The 22,773-nt window shown below is 35.8% G+C and overlaps 2 protein-coding genes across 2 annotated transcripts in view; one reads left to right on the top strand and one right to left on the bottom strand.

The window, feature by feature from the left end:
- Positions 1-3,811: 3,811 nt before the first annotated feature.
- On the bottom strand, positions 3,812-17,625 carry LOC132020412 (ankyrin repeat domain-containing protein 26-like; the record flags this gene model as incomplete). Its single annotated transcript, XM_059404558.1, is given in 7 exon segments — positions 3,812-4,009; positions 5,585-6,541; positions 8,294-8,428; positions 9,169-9,352; positions 11,118-11,331; positions 16,786-16,927; positions 17,587-17,625. Coding segments are annotated over 7 exon segments (1,869 nt in total), but the record flags the coding sequence as incomplete, so codon positions are not given.
- Positions 17,626-18,004: 379 nt separating this feature from the next.
- Positions 18,005-22,773, top strand: part of LOC132020411 (ankyrin repeat domain-containing protein 26-like) — a 29,879-nt gene continuing 25,110 nt past the window's right edge. Inside the window, exon 1 of the mRNA XM_059404557.1 lies at positions 18,005-18,010. Within this exon, the coding sequence (XP_059260540.1) occupies positions 18,005-18,010 (6 nt within the window). The remainder of the gene's footprint in view (positions 18,011-22,773) is intronic.

The raw sequence follows: 22,773 nt of genomic DNA, 5'->3' as shown, positions 1-22,773 counted from the left end.
GGTGTGTGCTTTGGTGAGTGCTGTGGTGTGTGTGGACCTGGCGATTTTTGGACCTATACCCCTGGGGATAAAAATATATGTTTATAAAAAATAAAAAATTAAAAACTATCTATGAAAAACCCACAGCAAATATCATTCTCTCTTTTTATTTTTTTATTTTTATTTTTTTTTTGCCAATATCATTCTCAATGGGGAAAACTGAGAGCTTTTCCCATGGGTCAGGAACACAGCAGGGATGGCTACTCTCACCACTGTTATTCAACATAGTACTAGAAGTCCTAGCCTCAGAAATCAGACAACAAAAAGAAATAAAAAGCACCTGAATCGGCAAAGAAGAAGTCAAAATCTCACTCTGTGAAGATGATATGATACTTTATGTTGAAAACCTAAAAGACTCCACTCCAAAACTGCTACAACGCCTATAGGAATTCAGTGAAGAGACAGTATATAAAAATCAAGGCACAGAAATCAGTTGCATTTCTATACACCAAAAACAAGATAGAAGAAAGAGCAATTAAGGAGTTGATCCCATTTACAATTGCACCAAAAACCATAAGATGCCTAGGAATAAACCTAACCAAGGAGGCAAAGCAGCTATATTCAGAAACCTATAGAATACTCATGAAGGAAAACACAAAGAAATGGAAAAATGTTACATGGTCATGGATTGGAAGAACAAATACTGTTAAAATGTCGATGCTACCCAGAGTAGTCTACACATTTAATGCAATTCCTATCAAATACCATCAAGGCTTTCATAGAGCTGGAACAAATAATCCTAAAATTTGTATGTAATCAGAAAAAACACCAAATTGCCAAAGGAATGCTGAAAAAGAAAAACAAAACTGGAGGCATCATAATTCCAGACTTCAAGCTCTATAACAAAGCTGTCATCATCAAGACAGTATAGTACTGTAACAAAAACAGACACATAGATCAATGAAACAGAATAGAGAGCCCAGAAATTGACCCTCAAGTCTATGGTCAACTAATCTTCAACAAAGCAGGAAAGAATATCCAATGGAAAAAAGTCTCCTCAAAACAAATAGTGTTGGGAAAATTGGACCGCAACAAGGAGAAGAATAAAACTAGACCATCTTCTTATACCACACACAAAAATAGACTCCAAATGGATTAAAGACCTCAATGTGAGACAGGAATCCATCAAAATCCTTGAAAAGAACACAGGCAGCAACCTCTTCAACCTCACCCGTAACAACTTCTTCCTAGAAACATCCCCAAAAGCAAGGGGAGCAAGAGCAAAAATGATCTATTGGGACTTCATCAAGAGCAAAAGCTTTTGCACAGCAAAGGAAACAGTCAACACAACCAAAAGACAACTGACAGAATGGAATAAGATATTTGCAAATGACATATCAGATAAAGGGGTAGTATCCAAAGTCTATAAAGAACTTATCATACTCAACAGCCAAAGAACAAATAATCCAATCAAGAAATGGGAAGAAGACATGAACAGACATTTCTGCAGAAAAGACATCCAAATGGCCAACAGACAGATGAAAAAGTGCTCAACATCACTTGGCATCAAGGAAATACAAATCAAAACTACACTGAGATACCATCTCACACTGGTCAGAATGGCTAAAAAAAACAAGTCAGGAAACATCAGGTGTTGGCAAGGATGCGAAGAAAGGGGAACCCTCCTACACTGTTGGTGGGAATGCAAGCTGGTCAGCCACTCTGGAAAACAGCATGGAGGTCCCCAAAAAAGTTGAAAATAGAGCTACCTTACAACCCAACAATTGCACTACTGGGTATTTACCCTGAAGATACAAATGTAGTGATCAGAAGGGGCACATGCACCCAAATGTTTATAGCAGCAATGTCCACAATAGCCAAATGATGGAAAGAACCTAGATGTCCGTCAACAGATGAATGGATAAAGAAGATGTGGTACATATACACAGTGGAATACTATGCAGCCATCAAAAGAAATAAATTCTTGCTATTTGTAATGATGTGGATGAAACTAGAGAGAGGGTATTATGCTGAGCGAAATAAGTCAATCAGAGAAAGACAATTATGATATGAGCTCTCTGATATGAGGAATTTGAGAGGCAATGTGAGGGGTTTAGGGAGTAGGGAAGGAAAAAATGAAACAAGATGGGACCAGGGAGGGAGATAAACTTTTAATCTCAGGAAACAAACTGAGGGAAGGGAGGTGCAAGGGATGGGGTGGCCGGGTGATGAACATTGGGGAGGGTATATGCTATGCTAAGTTCTGTGAATTGTGTAACACTGATGAATCACAGACCTATACCCCTGAAACAAATAATACATTATATGTTAATTTAAAAAAAAAAAAAGACTGAGAGATGGTGAAATCAACCCAAACTGAGAGGATAAAATGTGATGGCAGGAAAAAAAAAAATGTGATGGCAGGGAAATAAAAACAAATGTCCCAACAATAACTAAATGAACATTCACAGCAGCATTATTAATGGCCAAAAAGTGGAAACAACCCAAAGGTGCATCAAATGATGAATGAACAAGGGTTTTAGCCCCCAGTGGATACTGTTTAATAATAAGGAATGAAGCACTGATATATGCTATGACACAGATGAACCCCAAAAATATTAAGCGAAGGAAGCTAGTCACAAAGGACCACACATTGTGTGATTCCCTATATATGCAATATTCAGAATGGGCAACTCTATAGAGGCGGGAAGTAGACTGGTGGTTGCCTGAGCATGGGGGCAAGGGTTTCTTTTCAGGGTAATTAAAATGTTCTACTTAGGGGCGCCTGGGTGGCTCAGTGGGTTAAAGCCTCCGCCTTCAGGTCAGGTCATGATCCCGGGGTCCTGGGATTGAGCCCCACATCGGGCTCTCTGCTTGGCAGGGAGTCTGCTTCCCTTCCTCTCTCTCTGCCTGCCTCTCTGCCTACTTGTGATCTCTGTCAAGTAAATAAATAAAATCTTAAAAAATAAATGTTCTACTTTATGGCAGTAATAGTTGCACAACTCTATCAATATACTCAGAAACACTGAACTACACATATTAAATGGGTGAATTGTGTGGAATGTGCATTCTATCTCAATAGAGCTTTTAAAAATCCAATGGCAAGACCTACATAATTTTCTTAATTCTCTCTTTGGGATGTATAAAGTATACCTGATCTAAATATTTCTGCACACTTATTATATATTGAAAAGGAAAAGAAAATGAAGGCAATGCCTAAGTTCAACTGGTTTGTGAAATCACTTTTCTGTACAAGTTATCCTGAAATCAGTAGATTCTGTATCCATTCAAAAAAGTGAAGATGAGAAATAAGATAATTTTCTGAAACATTCCATTAAACATTATCTTCTGCTTTTACATGGCTTAGCTCATCATGGTAACAGAGATGTCATTAAAAAACATTGTTTAGGACACCTGGGTGGCTCAGTTGGTTAAGCATCCAACTCGGGATTTTAGCTCAGGTCATGATCTTATGGGTCATGGAGTCAAGCCAGTGTGGGGCTCTGTGCTGGGCAGGGGTCTGCTTGAAATTCTCTCCATCTCCTGCTGCCTCTCCACTCCCACCTCCACCATAAATAAATAAATAAATCTTTAAAGAAATTATTTAGTAGGAAAAAAAACCAATTTCTGTGGGGAATGATGTGTAATTTTCAACTTTCCTAAGGGTAACTACTATCAGAAAAAAAATGTGTAACAAAAATAGCAGAATGAAAGTCAAAGTTTAAGAAATAAGTACATTGTGAAGATACTAAAATTATACTAAATTAATTATAATGAAAATACAAAACGAAGTGGTCCATGGAAGTAAGCATCCTAAAACACTTCATATTATTTAACCAACTACAGATTAACTTGATACATGACACTTCATACATACCTGATTCCTAATCTGAGCCAGTTTCTTCTTTAAGTCCTGTACCTCATCTTCTAAATTCATACGACAACGTGATGTCACCTCCAGTGAAGCCTCTGACATAGATTGTTTTTTTAGGGTATCAGCCAGTTCTTCTTGAAGTTGTCTCACAGCTACCTAATAAGACATTTCTGTTACTGGTTTTATAAAATCATCTTACTATTAAGTTATGTTAACAATATTTAACTTTGACCTATGTACTTGGAAAATTTCACTACAAACATCAATTCATCTCCTTTTCCTAACATGTACACATTATGGATGTTTAATGAATTTGGTTAAAGACACGAAAAGATGTTATCCTGCCTAGTCAGTATTTTGTTACTTAGATAATTCAGCCCCACTATCCTTTCCTTGTGGGTGAATTTTCCCAAAGCTTCCCAATCGACTGAAGTCTCAAAAAGAAATGGGTATATAGGTGGGACTAGCATTGGTAAATTCTACAGTATGAAATGTTTTCCTTCTTTTTTATTAGAGGCTTCAATTAATGTCAGAGTTCCTCACATGTTCAATCCTCTGCTCAAATCCTTTTAATAGATAACTATCTCAGAACGTAAGTGAAGTCATTCTAAGGCCTTCAAGACCCTAGATGACCTGGCTTTCACCTCTCTCCCTGACCTCCATTCCTGCTACACAAGAATCCTGCCACCCCTCATTAATCTGAAAATGGAGATCCAATGCCCAATTAATAAATTACAGAGATACAATTCTCTTTGTGTTGGACAAACTTAGGCCCAAATGATAGTAACTGAGCTTTGAAATGAGCAAATTATTTGTAAAATTGCTTTAAAAATTATAAATAGCAGTGGCAAGATTAAATCAAATATAGTTTTGCTAAAGCTCACCACAGTTGTCCCAAATTATGATTTAATGAAAGTAAGTGCCTTCAAAGGATTAAAAGGTCATAAGGATACATGATTATAGACTAAAAATTCAAAATTATATAAATAAGAATAAAATTATGCCAACCTAAAATGTATTAAAAGCTACCATGTATAGCTTGCATAAATGTATAAATGTATAAAAGTATATATGTATATACATATATACATATATTTATACTTATAAATACATACTTATACTTATGTATATATGTATACAAAGTACTGAGATACCGTACTTTTTAAGCAGTTCATTTGGGAAATCTGGAGCTAACTGTCAAGTTAATCTGCTTAATTGAATCTCGATTTCAAAATATTCATTTTAGTATTTTGAGCATTTCCATTTATCTGTTCATCATGGTATTAACGTGATGACAAGAATTAAAATTATTTTAGCAGTATAAGACTAAATTATTAATATCAGCCTACTATCTAGTAACAATTTGTAACTTAACTTCTTAAACTTTCATAGAAGACAGAACAATTTTATTCAAATTAAAGCACCTCTCAAGTCTAATTTTTATTGGCTGGATACGAGTTATGCTGACTTACAGTCTATATATTTTTTATATTCAACTAGATTCAAAATTCAGCTATAATCATTTAGGTCATGATCTCGGGGTCATGAGGTGGAGCTCTCCAATGTGGAGCCCTCCTGGGATTCTCTCTCCCTCTACCTCTGACCCACTCCCATTCATGTGTAGGTGCACTCTTTCTAAAATAATAATTTTAACAACAATAATCCATAATCAAATATTGCTTTGAATTTTCTCAGGAAGCTTGAAAAATATTTATCTTTCTGAATACTTACTTCTCTTTCTACTTTCTCCTTTTCATACACATACATTCTTTCTCTTAAAAGATTACGTTCATTGATTAACTCTTGCTTGCTTGCTTCTATTATAAGAGCTTGCTTTTGACTTTCAGCTTCAAGTTTTTTTAGAATATCCTGAAACTGGTCTTGGATATTAATTACCACCTTTTCTTTACTGGAAGCTTTGTTGTGAGCATCATCTAGTTGCTGCTGAAGCAACATATTTTCACTTTGTAGTTGAGATAATCTCTCCTTTAAGGATTCCTGCTTCCCAATGTATTTACTCACTTTATCTTGTGCACTTTGATACGAGTGTTCAATTTCCTTTTTCTGACACTGTGTTTGACTTAGGTCTCTTTGTACACGTTCTAAAACCAAAGTCTTTTCTCTGAGAGCATCTCTTGTGCGATGGAGCTCAGTTTCCAGAGTATTAAATTTACTTTCAGCTTCAGAAAGGTTCTGAGAAAGAAGCTCATTATCTTCTTTTAGTTTAGACACATCAAAATTCAATTTGTCCTGTACACGAAACCATTCGCCTTTTGCTCTCTGGAAAGCAAGTTCTAGGTCTCTTTTTGATGTCTGACTTTGGTCATAATCCTGTATAGCAGCAGCTAATCTAGCACGGTACGATTCAACTTTTTCGTCCAGTCTTTCTTTGTTTTGCTTTTCATTCTCCAGTTTAGACTTTAGCATTGTGTTCTCAATGCTCAGAGCATTAATCTGTCCACTGTGTTGGAGTTCTGTTTTTGTTAATCTTTCCTCATTCAGTTTTATGGTCTTCTGAAGACTGACATGCTTTTCTTTTAAAATTTCAATGTCTTCACAGTATTTCCTTTCCTTCTCCTGGCTCTGGTTATTTATTGTGTCTATTTCCAGTCTTAGCATAGCGATTTGATCCTCCAAAATGTATTTGTTATGCAACAGATATTTTTCATTTTCGTGACTATTAGAAATCTAAGTAAAACAAAGGAGACTTTTAGTTGTAACACAATAAAATGACATTATGATGAATTTTCTCTGAAATTAAAGAATAAACTACTTTTATACAATGACTAGATTGCAGTAAATAGATATTGAACTGGAAAAAAGTAAAGTTGGGTCCACACCTCAAACTTTTACAAGCATAAATTCCCAAAGCTTCAAAAATTTAATTGAAGACAAGGAACGCATGAAAGGAAAAAAGAAAGCAAGACAAAATTTTTAAGACTCTCAGAATTGGAAAGGTCTTTCTCCGATTTATAACAAACCCAGAAAGCCTGAAAAAAAGATTAATAAATCTGACTATACTAAGAATCAAGTTTACAGTCTGACATCTAACACAGGTATGCCACAGTAGAATCCTTAGCTCTGCATATATTTGGACAGATTAAATTTCCTAAAATTCTTTTCCCTCACAATAGTCCATAGAAATTCTACTTTTCTAACATTTCTATAGTCAATTTTAAGAGATAAATCTACTGATCACTGACAAATCTAGGCCCTGTACTATAAACACTTCTATATACATCAATGAACTCTTTTAGTTACCACAATTCTAGAATGGAGAGGTTCAAAATATTAAGTGAGCTGCAGAACTTCCCGCAGGCCTTCTAAGTCCACTATCAGTGCTCGTGCACCAAACCGGAGCTCTTCTCCAGTGTAAATCATAAAGACAAAGGAAGCCTCATATTTCACATAAAATATCAATGGTAAATAAGGTAAAATTTATACAGCTCTTAGAAAAGTCATGAGAGGGACACCTGGGTGGCTCAGTTGGTTAAGCAGCTGCCTTCAGCTCAGGTCATGATCCCAGAGTCCTGGGATCGAGTCCCACATCGGGCTCCTTGCTCGGCGGGGAGCCTGCTTCTCCCTCTGCCTCTGCCTGCCATTCTGTCTGCCTGTGCTCAGTCTCTCTCCCTCTCTCTCTGATAAATAAATAAAATCTTTAAAAGAAAAAAAAAAAAAAAGAAAAGTCATGAGATTATTTGCTGCCGCAATAAATTTTTTTCCGCATCATGATGTTTAAAATGGTAATAAATACAAAATAGGGAAAAACACTAAGCTATTTTATTAGGAATAAAATATTCATCAATAAATTATCATTAGCATATGATTATTTCAAAGGCACCTTATAATGAAATAGGATACTCCTTGGAGCAAATTGCTACTTTTCTCAAAAGTAAGAGACTAACATCCAAAATAAAGTCTCTGAACAGGCTATATACATTTCCTCCTGTTCATCAGCGGAAGTGTTAAGCTAAACTACTGAGAGAGAGGTGAGGAAATAACTGCAGAAAACTGAAACATATGTTGTTAGTTGCAACAGTTTTGAGCTTATGGTTATGGAAAATAAAAAAAGCCTCTCCCTTTGGATGAAGACATTAAGAATGTCACTATTTGATTCTTGCAGACAAATGCATTTAAATAAGAATATTACTTTATCCACAGGACCCAAAATGCCACTGACATTTATATATAGACATATCTATATATATATAGATATATATGCTTTAAAAATCCTCTATGCTTTCCATGATCTGCAGTGTTGGTTTTAAAAATATACATATATATATGGATAAAATATATATATACAAAGACCCAAATACACACACACACACACACGGAGAAAAAAATACACACACAGAGAAAAAATAATAATTTTAGAAATCAAATATATATACATACAAAACATACACACATGTACTTCAAAATAACTAAAGAAAATACCCCAGAACTCCTTTTGTTATCCATTTCTATCTCCTTTTGTTTGCAAAGGTGATTGTTCAGAATTCCGTCTTGTAATATTCTGGCATCCTGTTCTCGACAAAGTTGTTTCTTAGTATCATTCCATTCTTCCACAACCTAAAGACATATTTTCATTAGGATTTTGGTTGATACCATTAAAAAAAAAAGTCAAAAGCTTAAGAGAACTTAAAAAAATGTTCAAAAGAAGTAGCCTTTTTAAATACAAGCACTTTTATCCTACACGAGTAACTCAAATTTTAACTTAAATGACAGCTACATTTGTCATAGAGTAAAAATACAGGTAGATGTAGTATGTGAAATAAAATTTCTTTACAAAACATTTAACTAGCTCAAACATAGTCTCAAGGTGATTTAGCCTCTATTTTAATATAAAAAATCCAAAACTGGGGTGTCTGGGTAGCTCAGTTGGTTAAGTGTCAAGTTGGTTAACTTGGTTTCAGCTCAGGTCATGATCTCAAGGTTTTTAAGATCCAACCCTGAGTCAGGCTCTGCACTCAGAGTCTGCTTGAGATTCTTATCCCTTCCTTTCCCTCCCCTTCTACACATTCCCATACTCATCCTCTCTCTCTAAAAATAAATAAAATCTTAAAAAAAAAAAAAAGCCAACATGCATATTTATCTCAATTTACCCTCCATCCCTTCATTCAGAAAATATACATAAGGTGTATATGAGAAGCCAAGAACTCCAATAAATTAATTATTTTAGCTATAAATATCATAGTTCCTATTAGTATAAAACCAATTTTTAATCTATTTTATAACTAAGTAATATACATTAAATCAAAGGGATATTATAAATAATACTGATGGAAATATGCAACTTTTATCAGACTTACCTGATTGAAATCATTTTTTACAGTCCTCAGTTCCATATCTAGTGTTCTAAGATTAAGTTCAAGTTCTTGTTTCATTTCAACTTCTTTATTATATTGCTCTTCTTTTCTTATTAGTTGCTCCTGAATCTTTTCATATAACATTTCAGCATTTCTTCTTCTTTCTTTTTCTTGTTTTAAAGTAAATCTGCAAATAAATGTGCTTATTTTAAAATTTGTTTTGTAAACAATAAAAATCTCATGTTATGATCTCGTGCCACATATGCTGGTTTATTATCCAAATGAAATTTCTATGTACTCAATTTTTTTTCCTTTCTAGGGCTCATGTTTGTAATTTCTCACTTCAATCTCTTCCAAAAGATATATATATAGTTGAAAAGAAGCAATGAAAAAGCATTATGCTGCTTAGTACTAATATCTCTGGGAGACATCTCTAGGAGATATTGTAGGGAAAGGAATTTTTAAATTATTCAAGAAAGAATGGAAAATTATTGTTTTTTCCACATACTCGTAATTACTCCTCCATTAGAAAAGATAATTTAGTTACTATTTAAAAAGTAAAGTTCTTGTTTATAAAAAAGTTATAATTTATTACAAGTAGATTGCTACTTCACGAAACATCACAGGTACAGCAGTGTAAAGATAGCATCTGTAGATGCATTTACACAACGTACACGGGCAGATTACTGTGATTCAGGACTAGGCTAGGGAGTCAAATATCTGTTGCCCTATGATTTTTATGTTTCTTCTTCTGCAATACTCTCAATTTACCTTGTTGATTATTATTCATTTCATTTTTTAAAAGATTTTATCTATTTATTTGAAGAGAGAACACAAAAAGGTGGAGTAGCAGGCAGAGGGAGAGGGAAAAGCAGGCTCCCCGCTGAGTAAGAAGCCCAATGGGGGACTCAATCCCAGCACCCCGGAATAGTGACCTGAGTCAAAGGCAGACACTTTTAAAGATTTTTCTTTATTTATCTGACAGAGATCACAAGTAGGCAGAGAGGCAGGCAGAGAGAGAGGAGGAAGCAGGCTCCCTGCAGTACAGAGAGCCCGATGTGGGGCTTGATCCGAGGACCCTGGGATCATGACCTGAGCCGAAGGCAGAGGCTTAACCCACTGAGCCACCCAGGTGCCCCAGGCAGACACTTAACCAACTGAGCCATCCAGGTGCCCCTGATCCGTTTTCTTTTTTTAAATTAACATATAATGTATTATTTTCTTCCCCTATTATCCATTTAATAAATCATTTGAAAACCCCTTTTATAACAACACAGGATATATATTAAGTAAATAATAAAGAGTAATATGTGTTTGCAGCATGGAGTTTTGAATTAATTTCATCAACATATAAGAGAGATGCTGAGAAAACTTAGCAGTAATCATTAATATAAAATTCCCTGAGAACAATTTAAAAATAGGATCAAAGACCTTCTTTAAAAATTTTTATACTTTAAGTAAACAACACTACATTGAAGAATTTATTCCAAGTAACCAGAAATGTAGAAACAGATTTATATAAAAGACATTCCTTAAAGCATTAATTGAAGTATAGAAAATGGAGGGGGATCCAAAATTCAATTTGGTAAATAATGAGGTTTCCACATGGTGGATTTCTATATGGTCATTAAAATTGTGATCTGGAATATTCATTAAATTATTAAAAGTATTCACTGTTAAGAACTTGCTGTATTATTACGAAGAATCTCATACTTCACAATACTAAAGACATTTTCTTCCCTATAAAATCCCAGAAGGTAAGTTAGCAATTTCAAAACTTCTACGCATCTGTAGATAAAAGTAAATAATTCAAGGGGTGCCTGGCTGGCTCAACTGGTAGAACATGCGACTCTTGAGTTCAAGCCCCACATATATTGGGTGTGGAGCCTATTAAAAAAAAAAAAAGAAAAAGAAAATAGTTCAAGTATTTCCTTAAAACCAAGATATCATACCTCAAACTGCAGAGTTCTTGCTCCCATTCTACTTTTTGAAGCTCCAACTTCGATATCACTTCTTTTGTTTCTGACAGCTCCTTTTGTAGTCTATTAGCCTTATTTTCCATTTTTTTATTTTTTCTTTTAAGTTGTCCACAGTGATTTTTTTTAAGTTCTATTAATCTTTCATATGAAAGTACCGTATCCTGGATTTTCAGTAAACTGACAGAATCTATATCAGAGAAAAAACAAAAGCAAATAAAATATATAGGGCACCTGGGTGGCTCAGCTGGTTTAAGCATCTGGTTTCAGCTCAGGTCATAATCCCAGAGTTGTCCGATCAAGCCCTGCATCGGGCTCCACTCAGCATGGAGTCTGCTTGAGATTCTTTCCCCCTACCCTCCCTCCCCCTCTGTTCTCTCCCACTCTCCGGTCATGCTCTCTCTCCAATAAATTAGTTAAATATTTAAAAAAGAAAAAGAAATAAAATATATGAGTACTTCTTGCATATGAAGGACTATATGCTTTCACATCCACTCATTCATACATTAAACAAATATATATTGAATGATTTCAATATAAAATATATTACTGAGATGCCTGGGTGTCTCAGTTGGTTAAGCATCTGCCTTCAGCTCAGGTCATGATCTCAGGGTCCTAGGATCAAACACTACATTGGGCTCCCTACTCAGTGGAGAGTCTGCTTCTCCCCCTGCCTATGCCCCTCCCCCTGCTTATGCACTCTGTCTCTTAAATAAATAAAATTTTTTAAAAAGCAAAACATATTACACTAAGCTCTGCAGATCTCTGGCTTTTATTTAGCTTAAAGTCTAGTGAAGGAGAACACAATTATAAATTCAGATAGTTCCTATAATAAAAGAGTTCTATGACCACATAACATAACTTGATCTATGATAAGAAGGGAAGATTTCCCTGAGGAACTATTCTGAGAAATGAAGGAGGAGCAGGAAGCATGTGAGCAAACGAGGAAGGAGAGCATTAAAGACAGTCTACAGCATGTGCCAAAGTTCTATTGCAATCTGCTTCTGGCCAAGATGGAGTAACAGGTACTGATATATCTTCCTACCCAAAAAAAGCCAAACAAAAAACAGGTAAAATACACTTTAAAATCATTTTCAAGAAAAAGGAATTCAGGCAATGAAGGACAATGATCCCTGAAAACACAAGTTAGCCTAACACATACCTGAGCTCACTGCCTTGGGACAATTTCCAGGCCATGACACAGGTGAAAAAACTGAGATAGATTCTACCAGACTCCCCAAGTTCAGGTGATGAAACTGAGTCTGGTGAAACTAAGACAGATGAGACCAGAGGTCAAAGCACTGGCGAGAGAAAGCAGAACAAAGAAAGAATACTGGAGATCAGAAGAGTAATAACCAATGCATGCACGTAAGGAAATTTCCTGTGACCAGAGGAAAGATCCATCTGGAAAGAGCAGAGGAAACCCTGCCTGGAGCTCATATGGCACCAGGGGCAGTATCTTATCCCCATTATCCATGCTGTAAAAACTCATAACCCGCAGCACAATGAATAGAGTAAGTAGGTCGTGCCTCAGCAGTGGGGAATTATGAGCTCTAGGCTGAACACTACTCTGGATTCACCTAACAATTCATAAGAGCAGGATGGGAAAGGATCAAACTGTTTGTCATTAACTGAGCTAGAACTCCAAAGAAAGCATAAAAAGGTAAGCAGAGGCATACAAGCTAATTTTTAAAAAACCAAATAGCACTTAGAGATGTAAATTATGTCAGACATGAAAAACACGTATTAGACAGTGGACTGAAATAAACACATATTAGACAGCTCAAAATAAAAGACTGAAATTTGACATCAGAAAACTGAGAAGGGATGCCTGGGTGGCTCAGTTGGTTAAGCAGCTGCCTTCGGCTCAGATCATGATCCCAGCATCCTGGGATCGAGTCCCACATCAGGCTCCTTGCTCAGCAGGGAGCCTGCTTCTCCCTCTGCCTCTGCCTACCATTGTGTCTGCCTGTGCTCACTCTCTCCCCCTCTCTCTCTCTGATAAAATAAATAAAACCTTTAAAAAAAAAAAAAAAAGAAAAGAAAACTGTGAGAAAACTTCAAGTAGCTAATATACAATTCCCCAAAGAGGCAGAGGAAAGGAACTAGAAAAAACATTCGAAGAAAAAATGACGGGGCACCTGAGTGGATTCGTCAGTGGGCATATGTCTTCAGCTCAGGTCATGATCTCATGATCTCAGGGTCCTAGGATCAAGCCCAGTGTTGGACTCCCCGATTACAGGGGAGTCTGCCTATCCCTCTTCTTCTGCCCCTCCCCCCTGGCTCCTGCACTCTCTCTCTCCCTCCTTCTCTCTCTCCAATAAATGAATAAAATCTTTAAAAAAAAGAAAAGAAAAAATGGCCAAAAACTTTCTAAACTTAATGAAAACTATAAACCCACAGATCCAGAAGGATCTGGCAAAGGAAGTAAACCTTTATAATTTTCTTAAACGACATATGATGTGTTATAACATTACTAGATGGAGGACTATGAGGCTTAAGTCATATACTTTAGGTTCTAATCACCAAAATAGCAAAACTAAAGAGTTATAGCTAGTAAGCAAAATACATACATACATATACACACATAAATAAAACTAAATCATAAAAATTACTTGATTAATCCAAAAGAAATCAGAAAAAGAAGAGAATGGAATGAAGATCGGAAAGGACAAATTGAAGTCAAACAACATGATGACAGATTCAAATTAACTACATCAATAATCACATTAAATGAAAATGGTCTAAAAGCCTCAATGAAAAGGTAGACTGTCAAAATGGATAAAAAAGGAAGACCCAGTTGGGACGCCTGGGTGGCTCAGTTGGTTAAGCAGCTACCTTCGGCTCAGGTCATGATCCCAGCGTCCTGGGATCGAGTCCCACATTGGGCTCCTTGCTCCGCAGGGAGCCTGCTTCTCCCTCTGACTCTGCCTTCCACTCTGTCTGCCTATGCTCGCTCTCACTCGCTCTCTCTCTGACAAATAAATAAATAAAATCTTTAAAAAAAAAAAAAAAAGGAAGACCCAGCTATCTGCCACCTATAAAAAATGCACTTTAATTGTAAAAACTACAAACGTGTTAAGAGGCCAGAAATATAACTGACCACACGAACACTTGGCAAAAGAAAGCTGAGCCTGAGCGGTTACATTAATACCAGACAAAATAGATTTCGAAGCAAAAAACATCAGTGGCAATAAATAAGTTCATTTAATAATGATAAAAGGGTCAACTAAAGGAAGCATAATAAACCTAAATGTTTATGCATCTATTAATAGGTTCAAAATACATAAAGTAAAAATTGACAGAACTTCAGAGAAACAAGCAAATTCACAATTACAGTCTGAGATTTCAGTAGGCAGAAAATCAGCAAGGACATAGTAGACTTGAATGCCACCATTCTTCTCAAGCATCCATGGAACACTTGCCGAAAAAGACTATATTCTGGGTCATAAAATAAATTATAATAAAAGGAGTAAGTCAAAAGAACTAAAGTCATAAGAGTGTGTTTTGTGATCACAAAGAAATCAAATTAGAAATCAAGAATAAAAATATCTCTGGAGAATACTCAAATATTTGCAAACAAATTAACACACATCTAAATAAACCCTGGGTCAGGGAGCCTGGGTGGCTCAGTCAGTTATGTGTCTGTCTTCGGCTCAGGTCATGATCTCAGGGTCCTGGAATCAAGCCCCAACTGGGTTCCCTGCTTAGAGGGGAGTCTGCTTCCCCCCAGCTCATGTTCGCTCTCTCTCTCTCTCTCTAAAATAAATAAAATCTTTAAATAACCCCTGGGTCAAAGAGGTAAAGAAAAAAGAAATTAGAAAATATTCTGAACTGAATGGAAATGAACTTATAACACATTAGAATTTCTGGAATCCTGCAATAGCAGCACTCACATGAACATTTATAGCACTAAATGTATGTACTAAAAAAGAAGAAAAGTCTCAAACTGATGACCTCTAGCTCCACCTTAAAAAATTAGTAAAACAGTAGTTTAAAAAAGTTTGATAAACTTTGGTTATGTAGAAAATTTTGACAGAATGTTTTAAGAAGCTACTAAAACTAATAAGTAAACTTACCAAGTTCAAGAATAAACCTGGACCCATACCCTGCTGTATCATAAATTAAAAAAGAATTCAAAATGGGGGCACCTGCATGGCTTAGTCAGTTAAGTGACTGCCTTCGGCTCAGGTCATGACAGGTCCTGGGATCGAGTCCCATGTCCAGCTCTCTGCTCAGCAGGGAGCCTGGTTCTCCCTCTCCCTCAGCCTGCCATTCCCCCTGCTCATGCTCTCTCTCTCTGTCAAATAAATAAATAAATCTTAAAAAAAAAAGAATACAAACTGGATCTCATGGATCACAGATCTAAATGTAAGATCTAAAACAATAAAACTTTGTTCTTCAACTGCAAAACTTCTAAAAGAAAGCATGAGAGAAAACCTCTGACCTAATGTTAGGCAAAGATTTCTCAGATAGGAACACCAAAAGCAAAAATCCATAAAAGAACAAAGGTAGAAACTGGACTTCATCAAAAAGAAAAACGGCTCTTCCAAAGATACTGCTGAGAAATGAAAAGTCACAGACTGGGAGAAAATATTTGCAAAAAAATTACAGGTGATAAATGAACTATCTAGAATATGTATATCTATGTATATCTAGAATATAAAAAGAATTCTCAAAACTCAACAGGTAAGAAAGTCTAATTTTTAAAATGACAAAGGATTTGGACAGTTCAAAGAAGATATACAGATAGCAAATAAGCCCACAAAGATACGCTCAACATCGTAAGTTATTAGGGAAATGTCTATTAAAACCATAATGATACATATACTATAGACCCATTGGAACATCAAAGATTTAAAAAACAGACAATACTAAGTGTTCATGAATATATAGGGAGAAATCAGAACTCTCAGACATTGCTGGTGGGAACTGAAAATGGTGCAACTACTTTAGAAAACCATTCGGCAGTTTCATAATGAGGGAATACAAAGAGACATGAGACTTAAGGGTTATTACCTGTCTGAATTACAGTTATGGTTCATATGCATATACATATGTCAAAACTATCAAATTATACACTTCATACATGTGCAGTTGCCCTAACTTAAGCTGTTAAGGAGGAAAAGCTCTATTATAAGAAAAAATATCTAAAACAGTGGCTGAGATACAGACAGAAGGATATGAAAGATGAAGCTGAAAATTGTGGTCTTTCACCCTAGAACGATGAGAAGTAATAGCTAAGCTTTAAGCAAGTGGGTCATGTGATGAAATATAAATTTTTAAAAATATATGGTAACTATGGTTGCAGAGTAGACCAAGATTCTGGGAGGTGGAATGACAGGGAAAACAGTCCTGAGGTTGTTTCAGTATTCTAGGACAAATATAGTGGTAACCTGACCTTGGGTGAAGGCACAGAAGAGGAGAGTTTAACACATATCAGGTGTGCCATTCCCATGACGAAAAACACAGTGGAAATTACAGCTCTTTGGCTATAAGTATTCAACATTTCTCTATTTTCATATAAAATGTATTTCTGAGAGGAGTAGCTCTATAACACATCAGTGTTGTATGGTACAGCACTAGAAAAAAGTGCACATATTACTATAGTAATGTACATACAAAGGCTTCACAATGGTCTTACCTTTACAATCCATGCCATGCTGCTCAATTAGCGACATGCAAATCATATAATTAGAGCAAGGCATGTGGAAATCCTCTGAAATTGTTTCAGATGACGGAGTTAAGTCATCAAGGTCATCCACAGAATCAATTTGCTTTTTGACCTACAAATAAATAATACTACTTCAAAATGTCCCCTAAATATTGATAAAATATAGTAAGTGTAGAGAGATTAGATAAACAGCCGTATCTTTTTATAAGAGCAAAGAAAAGGTACTTTCAAAAGGACTGATTTTTATCAAAACGACCTTTATCAGTAACTAGTGTTTCTGAACAACTTTTTCAAAGTAAATATCTGTACAACAAAGGCAGATGTTCTCTTTTTTTACTATACCATTCCGAAAGTGATTTTTTACCATGGAATAATATTTCTGATAAACATGATTTGTGGTGCGAAAACAATGAATACTGTTAGCTGAAAAGAAATAAAAATAGGGGCGCCTGGGTGGCTCAGTGGGTTAAAGCCTCTGCCTTCAGCTCAGGTCATGATCTCAGGGTACGGGGATTGAGCCCCGCATCGGGCTCTCTGCTCAGTGGGGAGCCTGCTTCTGTTCCTCTCCTGCCTGCCTCTCTCCCTACTTGTGATCTGTCAAATAAATAAATAAAATCTTTTTAAAAATAAATAAATAAAAATAAAAATAAATAAATAAATGAATGAATAAATAAAAGAATTACCTACTGATGCTAAAAAAACATAATAAAATAAAAATTTAAAAATTAATAAATGAAATAAAATTGTGTGTGTGTGTGTATTTTTTTTTACCTCTTCCTCTTCACTAGATGTTTTCTTTCCAGGTCTAAAAAAAAAAAAATTCTTTTCAGGCAAATATTAAATACTTAAAATACAAAGAATATCTAAATCATATCTATATTATTAATAATCTTAACAGAGCATTAAATTTAGATCAAACAGACAAAAAGCAAAGGAAAATCATAATGTTACATGCATTATTTGATACGAAGAAATATACCACATTTTTTGTTGTCATTTTCAATAAAAACAAGTTTTTACTGGCTCTAAAAACTATTTGAGAAGTGCAAGTTAAGCTCTTATATGAATGAAATCCTTTTTTAATAATCATGATATTAGTGTTTTGAGGATCTACTGTGTAAATACTATGCATTATTATGAAAACTTTAAATGTTTTAAAGGTATTTTAAACCTCACAATAATCTTATAAATGGAGGTAATTATATTAGGTATTTTACACAGGAAGAAAATGAGGCACAGAAAAAAGTAACTTCCCAAAGCCAGTGCAGGTGGTCAGGAGTAGACCCAGAATTCAAATCCAGGAAATGTGCCTTCAAAACACACGTTTTACAGTATGTGATGAAAGTAATATTTAAGTGTTTTTTAAGTATCTGATAGCAAATGAATCTTTAGTATACCATTTTAGCTATAATTGTAAATAATAATTCAAGGATGTCCCTTTGGCTATTCGAGGTCTTTTCTGGTTCCATATAAATTTTAGCATTATTTGTTCCATTTCTTTGAAAAAGATGGATGGTACTTTGATAGGAATTGCATTAAATGTGTAGATTGCTTTAGGTAGCATAGACATTTTCACAATATTTATTCTTCCAATCCAGGAGCATGGAACATTTTTCCATTTCTTTGTGTCTTCCTCAATTTCTTTCATGAGTACTTTATAGTTTTCTGAGTATAGATTCTGTGTCTCTTTGGTTAGGTTTATTCCTAGGTATCTTATGGTTTTGGATGCAATTGTAAATGGGATTGACTCCTTAATATCTCTTTCTTCTGTCTTGCTGTTGGTGTAGAGAAATGCAACTGATTTCTGTGCATTGATTTTATATCCTGACACTTTACTGAATTCCTGTATAAGTTCTAGCAGTTTTGGAGTGGAGTCTTTTGGGTTTTACACATATAGTATCATATCATCTGCAAAGACTGATAGTTTGACTTCTTCTTTGCCGATTTGGATGCCTTTAATTTCCTTTTGTTGTCTGATTGCTGAGGCTAGGACCTCTAGTACGATGTTGAATAGCAGTGGTGATAATGGACATCCCTGCCGTGTTCCTGACCTTAGCGGAAAAGCTTTCAGTTTTTCTCCATTGAGAATGATATTTGCGGTGGGTTTTTCATAGATGGCTTTGATGATATTGAGGTATGTGCCCTCTATCCCTACACTTTGACGAGTTTTGATCAGGAAGGGATGCTTTGTCAAATGCTTTTTCAGCATCTATTGAGAGTATCATATGGTTCTTGTTCTTTCTTTTATTGATGTGTTGTATCACATTGACTGATTTGCGGATGTTGAACCAACCTTGCAGCCCTGGAATAAATCCCACTTGGTCGTGGTGAATAATCCTTTTAATGTACTGTTGAATCCTATTGGCTAGTATTTTGTTGAGTATTTTCGCATCTGTGTTCATCAAGGATATCGGTCTATAGCTCTCTTTTTTGGTGGGATCCTTGTCTGGTTTTGGGATCAAGGTGATGCTGGCCTCATAAAATGAGTTTGGAAGTTTTCCTTCCATTTCTATTTTTTGGAACAGTTTCAGGAGAATAGGAATTAGTTCTTCTTTAAATGTTTGGTAGAATTCCCCCGGGAAGCCGTCTGGCCCTGGGCTTTTGTTTGTTTGGAGATTTTTAATGACTGTTTCAATCTCCTTACTGGTTATGGGTCTGTTCAGGCTTTCTATTTCTTCCTGGTTCAGTTGTGGTAGTTTATATGTTTCTAGGAATGCATCCATTTCTTCCAGATTGTCAAATTTGTTGGCGTAGAGTTGCTCATAGTATGTTCTTATAAGTTTGTATATCTTTGGTGTTAGTTGTGATCTCTCCTCTTTCATTCATGATTTTATTTATTTGGGTCCTTTCTCTTTTCTTTTTGATAAGTCTGGCCAGGGGTTTATCAATTTTATTAATTCTTTCAAAGAACCAGCTCCTAGTTTCGTTGATTTGTTCTATTGTTTTTTGGTTTCTATTTCATTGATTTCTGCTCTAATCTTTATGATTTCTCTTCTCCTGCTGGGCTTAGGGTTTCTTTCTTGTTCTTTCTCCAGCTCCTTTAGGTGTAGGGTTAGATTGTGTACCGGAGACCTTTCTTGTTTCTTGAGAAAGGCTTGTACCGCTATATATTTTCCTCTCAGGACTGCCTTTGTTGTGTCCCACAGATTTTTGAACCGTTGTATTTTCATTACCATTTGTTTCCATGATTTTTTCAATTCTTCTTTAATTTCCCGGTTCTCCCATTCATTCTTTAGAAGGATGCAGTTTAGTCTCCATGTATTTGGGTTCTCTCCAAACTTCCTTTTGTGGTTGAGTTCTAGCTTCAGAGCATTGTGCTCTGAAAATATGCAGGGAATGATCCCAATCTTTTGATACCGGCTGAGTCCTGATTTAGGACCGAGGATGTGATCTGTTCTGGAGAATGTTCCATGTGCACTAGAGAAGAATGTGTATTCTGTTGCTTTGGGATGAAATGCTCTGAATATATCTGTGATGTCCATCTGGTCCAGTGTGTCATTTAAGGCCTTTATTTCCTTGTTGATCTTTTGTTTGGATGATCTGTCCATTTCTGTGAGGGGAGTGTTAAAAGTCCCCTACTATTATTGTATTATTGTCGAGGTGTTTCTTTGATTTTGTTATTAATTGGTTCATGTAGTTGGCTGCTCCCACTTTGGGGGCATAGATATTTAAAATTGTTAAATCTTCTTGTTGGACAGACCCTTTGAGTATGATATAGTGTCCTTCCTCATCTCTTATTATAGTCTTTGGCTTAAAATCTAATTGATCTGATATAAGGATTGCCACTCCTGCTTTCTTCTGATGTCCATTAGCATGGTAAATTCTTTTCCACCCCCTCACTTTAAATCTGGAGGTGTCTTTGGGCTAAATGAGTTTCTTGGAGGCAACATATAGATGCGTTTTGTTTTTTTTATCCATTCTGATACCCTGTGTCTTTTGATTGGGGCATTTAGCCCATTAACATTCAGGGTAACTATTGAGAGATATGAATTTAGTGCCATTGTATTGCCTGTAAGGTGACTGTTACTGTATATGGTCTCTGTTCCTTTCTGATCTACCACCTGTAGGCTCTCTCTTTGCTTTGAGGACCCCTTTCAATATTTTCTGTAGAGCTGGTTTGGTGTTTGCAAATTCTTTCAGTTTTTGTTTGTCCTGGAAGCTTTTAATCTCTCCTTCTATTTTCAATGATAGCCTAGCTGGATATAGTATTCTTGGCTGCATGTTTTTCTCGTTTAGTGCTCTGAAAATATCATGCCAGCTCTTTCTGGCCTGCCAGGTCTCTGTGGATAAGTCAGCTGTCAATCTAATATTTTTACCATTGTATGTTACAGACTTCTTTTCCCGGGCTGCTTTCAGGATTTTCTCTTTGTCACTAAGACTTGTAAATTTTACTATTAGGTGATGGGGTGTGGGCCTATTCTTATTGATTTTGAGCGGCGTTCTCTGAACATCCTGAATTTTGATGCTCGTTCCCTTTGCCATATTGGGGAAATTCTCCCCAATAATTCTCTCCAGTATACCATCTGCTCCCCTCTCTCTTTCTTCTTCTTCTGGAATCCCAATTATTCTAATGTTGTTTTGTTTTATGGTGTCACTTATCTCTCGAATTCTCCCCTCATGGTCCAGTAGCTGTTTGTCCCTCTTTTGCTCAGCTTCTTTATTCTCTGTCATTTGGTCTTCTATATCGCTAATTCTTTCTTCTGCCTCATTTATCCTAGCAGTGAGAACCTCCAGTTTTGATTGCATCTCATTAATAGCTTTTTTGATTCCAACTTGGTTAGATTTTAGTTCTTTTTTTTTCTCCAGAAAGGGCTTTTATATCTCCCGGGAGTGTTTCTCTAATATCTTCCATGCCTTTTTCGAGCCCGGCTAGAACCTTGAGAATTGTCATTCTGAACTCTAGATCTGACATATTACCAATGTCTGTGTTGATTACGTCCCTAGCCTTCGGTACTGCCTCTTGTTCTTTTTTTTCGTGAATTTTTCCGCCTTGTTATTTTGTCCAGATAAGAGTATATGAAGGAGCAAGTAAAATACTAAAAGGGTGGCAACAACCCCTGGAAAATATGCTTTAACCAAATCAGAAGGATCCCAAATTGTGAGGGGGGAGAAAGGGGATAAAACGAGGTTCAAAAAGAAAGAAAGGAAAAAAAAAAAGAAAAAATTAAAAAAAGAAAACAAATAAAGAAAAGTATAAAAAAATATATTAGATAAACTAGTTAAAAGACGTTAAAAAAGAAAAGGGTAAAAGTAAAAAAAAATTTTAGCAGAAGAAGAGAAAAAAAATGGAAAAGAAAAAAGTTAAATTAACTGCAAGACTAAAAAATCACAGGGAGAAAGCCATCAGTTCCGTGCTTTGCTTTCTCCTCCTCTGGAATTCTGCTGCTCTCCTTGGTATTGAAACCACACTCCTTGTTAGGTGAACTTGGTCTTGGCTGGATTTCTTGTTGATCTTCTTGGGGAGGGGCCTGGTGTAGTGATTCTCAAGTGTCTTTGCCCCAGGTGGAATTGCTCCACCCTTACCAGGGGCCGGGCTGGTAAGGGTGCTGTACTTTGTCAAAAATTTTTTTGCATCTATTCAGAGTATTGTATTGTTCTTGTCCTTGCTTTTATTAATGTATTGTATCACACTGATTGATTTGCATATGTTGAACCACCTTGCAGGCCAGGAATAAATCCCACTTGTTCACGGTGAATAATCCTTTTAATGTACTGTTGGATCCTATTGGCTAGTATTTTGGTGAGAATTTTTGCATCTGTGTTCATCAGGGATATTGGTCTCTAATTCTCCTTTTTGTCTTTGTCTTGTTTTGGGATCAAGGTAATGCTGACCTCAGAAAATGGGTTTGGAAGTTTTCCTTCCATTTCTATTTCTTGGAACAGTTTTAGGAGAATAGGTATTAATTCTTTAAATGTTTCATAGAACTCCCCAGGAAAGCTATCCGGCCCTGGAGTTTT

The sequence above is a fragment of the Mustela nigripes genome, chromosome 6 (genome assembly GCF_022355385.1).
Source record: "Mustela nigripes isolate SB6536 chromosome 6, MUSNIG.SB6536, whole genome shotgun sequence".
Lineage (NCBI taxonomy): Eukaryota > Metazoa > Chordata > Mammalia > Carnivora > Mustelidae > Mustela > Mustela nigripes.
This window is presented reverse-complemented; position numbering and strand designations above follow the sequence as displayed.